This window comes from Teleopsis dalmanni, chromosome 2, assembly GCF_002237135.1.
Source record: "Teleopsis dalmanni isolate 2A chromosome 2, ASM223713v2, whole genome shotgun sequence".
NCBI lineage: Eukaryota > Metazoa > Arthropoda > Insecta > Diptera > Diopsidae > Teleopsis > Teleopsis dalmanni.
The window spans coordinates 19389928-19394949 of NC_051847.1; the positions used below are offsets into that span (position 1 = coordinate 19389928).

The 5022-nt window shown below is 28.1% G+C and overlaps 1 protein-coding gene across 1 annotated transcript; it reads left to right on the top strand.

Moving 5' to 3' along the window:
• The first annotated feature begins 846 nt into the window (after window positions 1-846).
• Window positions 847-4198, top strand: LOC119674046. Its single transcript, XM_038085168.1, has 3 exons — window positions 847-1546; window positions 2684-3133; window positions 4129-4198. The coding sequence occupies exons 1-3, from the start codon at window positions 1392-1394 to the stop codon at window positions 4196-4198; spliced, it is 675 nt and encodes a 224-aa protein (XP_037941096.1). The 5' UTR covers window positions 847-1391.
• Window positions 4199-5022: the final 824 nt, after the last annotated feature.

Here is a 5022-nt window from a genome sequence, read left to right on the forward strand (position 1 = left end):
GTTAAGTAAAAATACCATTTCTTTCTTTCTGATTAGAATTTCATAGAAATAGAAAGTAAACATATACAATAAATTGTATAAAATAAAAGGAATATACGTTATTAAATAACATTTTGTTTCCATTGTGGATAACTTCTTTTTGCAATATTTCGTTTTTAATATTTCTTTTTCTACTAAATTTTCAACTTTTATTACAATTAAAATAAAAGATAAAATATTATGTCAAATAAACTTTTCACAAAGACTAATATGTCTTCTTGTAGTTTATAACCAGATCAATATTTAACAAATTATTAATACCAAATGTCTTTAATATAATTGTTATAGACTCCAAGAACATTAATGTACTACAATATTCTACTACATTACAAATGACGTATGATTCAAAACATAGAAAAAACTTTTTTCTACATTTTGTTGTAATGTTAACTGTTTGTTTCATTTCACTGTATGGATCACTGTTATTAACATTCGCTTATGTTAAAAATAACTTCAAAGGAATAAAATAATAAAAGCAAACAGAAAACCACCACCAAATTATAATGTACTTAAAGTATTTTTATCGTGCTATGCTTTGTGTATACATTCGAAAATTCTTATTTTTATAAATTTTGCTGTCTACAATTTTTGCTTTCATACAATGAATAATTTTTAGTTTTGGTATTGTGAACAAAATAAAAATTTGAAAATCAGTACAAAGAGAGCGTTTGTCGAGAAAGGTTGTAAATTGAGTGTGTTTGCGTGAAATATCGTACATAAAGTAATATTAAATTATTTTAATAAAATAATGTAATTCTTATATTATAAAGTTGATTCATTTATAATAAAAAGTTTATTAAAAACAAATTTTAAAATTCTATTCGATTTTTTTAACGAAAAAAAAGTTTATGAAAATCATTACGATTGTGACGAAAGAGAAGATCAAAGAAAACTCTACACGACAGTGCAAGTGTATAAATACAAGCAATTGTGGTTGCTTAAACATTTATTAACAAAAACTATATAAAAACTTTAATTAAAAAGTTTAAAGTGAAAATAAATAAGTATAAAATATATATTATTTACTCCGTTTTTTGGTACAGAAATTATAACTACTCTCTTGGTTATACTCTCCTGCTCCCTTGAATCCCCTTTGGTTTAGTGAAGGTGGAGCACGAAACTGTACCTCAAATTCAAAGACACTATTGGGGAAATATTTTTGGCGCGAATTTTGACATTTAATAGTGTCAAAGCAAAAGAAAATTGTAAAAAAAACTTTTTAAAGAACACTTAACAAATAACAAACCAAAATATTGCCTCAAGGTTATTCAACATCAACAATTTAATGACGCAATTCAGTATTTTGCATTTGTGAGTTAATATATTATTTATTAAAAAACATTTATAAAGAAATGTCCGCTGCTCGCGTATTAAATCCAATTGTACTGTCGGAGTTCTGTAAGCTCCGACCCAGTCCATCAACAGTCAACAATTTATCTTGTGGACGTCAACTAAATCGCATTAAACGTGACCTTTTCGGTTCAGTTAATCCTGCTGAAATAAACAAGTAAGTAAATTTTTATTAATTTTTGATAAATTAACTATTATTATTTTATAAAAATTTTTCAATTCCTTATATAGATCATTCGTGTTGCTCTCGATATAACTGATACGCAAAGGTGCATCCACTCCAAATCGAAAGCTAGCGAACAAACGAACATTCACAGGTAATAGTACCTTAAAAAGTTCGTTCATTCGCAAGGGTTCGCTTTAATGTGGATGAACCTTAAGCGTGCAGTTCATATTGTATAACTAACTATATTCTATAAAGATTCAACATTAGTTCTGTCAACTCCACACAAAAATTGGTCTATTTACGTACGAAGTTACCGTATTTGATAGACTATTCAGCCATTCTAATATTATTAAGATAGAATATATTTCCGAAAATCCGTGAAATATATTGGAAAATTAACTATTTGATCGAAAATAAATGACTTTAATATAAATATATTTATATCTTCTGAATAAGACTGATTATTAATAAGTAGGTGCTAAAAGAGAAAGAACTTAACAAATTGTATCCTTTTTAGATAGAAAGGACAAAGTAAATATAAAAATTGTAACAATATTGTTAAATAATATTAGGCGAAGCATTTATAAACATAAGTTCTATTACATATGCTAATAATTCAAAACACCCGTTACGGGTTTCAGTTACAGCACTTCAGGCAAAGTGCCTCTGATAGATGTACCCAATCTCCAACATCAAATATGGTTAGTGCCTCATCAATCTAAGCATTCCACCGAAAACTCGTTGATCCCTATGTGGGTTCATTCCACTGTCCCTTTGAACACGATTTTCTCTGGAGCATCAACTTCAATCCTCACTATCAGTTTTCTGAATAATACGTATATTAATGTTGTGATCAAGCTTCTACAACTCATAGTTTTTTCGGATACGGTAGATGTCGTCCACCTAACTTGTAATTACATAAATTATAAAATTAAATCTCTTGAAAGAATTTTAGGATCATTACAATTAAATATAATTAATAATAATAAATTCAGTAAATAATAAAATCATTATGTTTGCATATACTCTATTGCACTGTTGATAGTTCTATAATCTCATTTCAAAAAAAGCTAAATGTCAATCTCATCATTATTTATATTGTTTATAATCGTATGATTCACTTTTCAGATATGCATCAGATGAACTTGAAAAGAATCACGAAAAAGCTGCCAAAAAATGGGGTTTTGATTTTCGGAATGGAATGCCAATAAAATGTAATTCGCACTTCGTATGGGAACGTGTGACTTTCCAAGAGGCAACAAACTCACCCGAAATGTATACACTTACACGTGCGGCACATGTACGTCCAGTGACAACACCACCAACTCCTATCGATTTGTTAATAGATGAACGTGCTGAACGTGAAAATTTCATCAGCTCTGCAACAGATACGGATTCATGTGATGAATCGCAGGACGAAGCAACAGTAACATTTAAGGTTCCAACTATAGTTGGCCATAGCAATAAAACTACAAAAATTACATTGCCCAGCAGTAAACCTAATTTGCGTAAACGTCAACCGAAGATAACAGGTAAGATATATAATTATTTACACATATCAAAAAATAAGAACTTATTGTATATTATCTATAAGATTCTACATATATTGAATGTTTACATATGTTTGTATATATATGTCTGTATATAAACATTTTTATGAATTTAATACATCTTATTACTAAAATTGTGTTAACTAAGTTCAGTCATCCTGGAAAAGTTCATTGACAGATCCAGATCGCTGTTGATTTTCTTACGTTATAAAGTATAAAATTAATTTTAAATGCAATTTTCAAATTATATATGTTAACATATGCCACAGCATATATTTTTGATGGTTTTGAACAGCAAAATAACGTTAAAAATCAAAAAGTCTTAGCAATTTAAATGGTATGCAAAACAGGGTGCAGAAGCACGTCTATGTACACTTAATAAATGTACTATTCAGGAAATGAAATGAACGTTATAAAAAACTTATGGGAAAATGTTGTGCTCAATCAAACGCAACAAAATTAATTCTCACGTTTTTTTATATTCTAAATATATACTATATTTCAAAATATGTGGGTTTTATTATATATTCTTTACCTCAATGCAAGTGTCTATGGAATATTGCATTCGTAAAAGTTTTTTATATTTCAATTTTCTGCTTCAATAATCAATTATGGGAAATGGAATTGTTAAGTGTAATACCAAATATAGCAGAGTGGTTGCTAAAATATTAACTTAGTTTGATTTTTGTTAAAATACATATTAGAGATATATATATGAGATAACAAAACTATTTATTATTAAAATTTCAATATTATAAGGTTATTAGGAAGTCAAGTATGAAAGGTACTTAATATTTGCAACTTGCGAATAATAAATTTTGATATAATACTATATGATACAGAGCAATTCATCTTTTATTGCCCAGTATTTGGAAGAACTGGTTTGAGATTGTTTTGTTATAGTGTGAAAGCATAAAAATGCTGTCTCTCTCTCTTTCATTCTCTACCCGATCTTCTTAGATTCATTAAGGAAACTTAGAAATTCAAGTTAGAGTAACATATTCTATCTTCAAACTTTTTTAGGTTCAGACCTAATGATCAACTAGCTGAGTGCATTAAGAAAAAAGCAATTGAAGTGTACTTCTTCTTGTAATCCGTATAGTTTTGTTTGATGTTCCATCGGTTCCTGGTTAGCTGGTTAGCAAGCGGTCACTGCAACTCGAATTAAGCTTCCAAAAGATTTTAAACAATTCTGTCAAAGGACTAGTTCTGATCAAAATTATTAGTTGATGTTATAATCATTTGAAAAAGATTAGAATAGAATTATTTTTGTTATGTGGATAATGCGAACCTAAGGTTTTCGTGGTATTTTATTATAATTTAATACAATTAAATGTAAATCATTTTTAAAGCAAATATTCCTTTTTTTATTTATTCACCTTTTGGTACTTTTACAGTAGCAAAATAATTCAGTAGTATCCAATTTCTATACTTAATTTAAGAATAAATAATTATAAATCGGTTTTTATGTGTCTTTTGTTTAGATAACTGTATACTGTTGAAAGAGATCGAAAAATAATTAAAATTTAATTACGCTATTTCACTCAGTTCCCATTTTATATATTTAATTAACCTTACTACATATTTACATTGATCAAAATTCAAAATGAGTTCTTTTATTATAAAGTCTAAAGTTGAGCTTAAGGAGTCTACAACAATTTTCCACTGGTTTCTATTTTGTGCTATTGCTCTCAACTCTTTAAACGCTTTGCCCGTCTTCTGCTAAACTGTCCTTCTCCAGGTCATTGTTGCGTCTAATCCCCTGGGGGTTCCAAGTAAGTGCGTCCAATCCGACCACACTTCTTTTTTCTTATCCCGCAGCTATAGTTGTCTAACAAGATTAACGTTAATTTTATAATTGGACTTAAACAAATAAATAACAAAAAAAAATTATTTTTCATACAATAAAATAGTATA

Excerpts from the sequence above, each read along its gene's own strand:
- LOC119674046 (XM_038085168.1), top strand. The coding sequence starts at position 1,392 with ATGTCCGCTGCTCGCGTATTAAATCCAATTGTACTGTCGGAGTTCTGT. Across the intron at positions 1,547-2,683 it reads AATCCTGCTGAAATAAACAA|ATATGCATCAGATGAACTTG; the intron begins GTAAGTAAATTT and ends TTCACTTTTCAG. Across the intron at positions 3,134-4,128 it reads TCAAAAAATAAGAACTTATT|GTTCAGACCTAATGATCAAC; the intron begins GTATATTATCTA and ends AAACTTTTTTAG.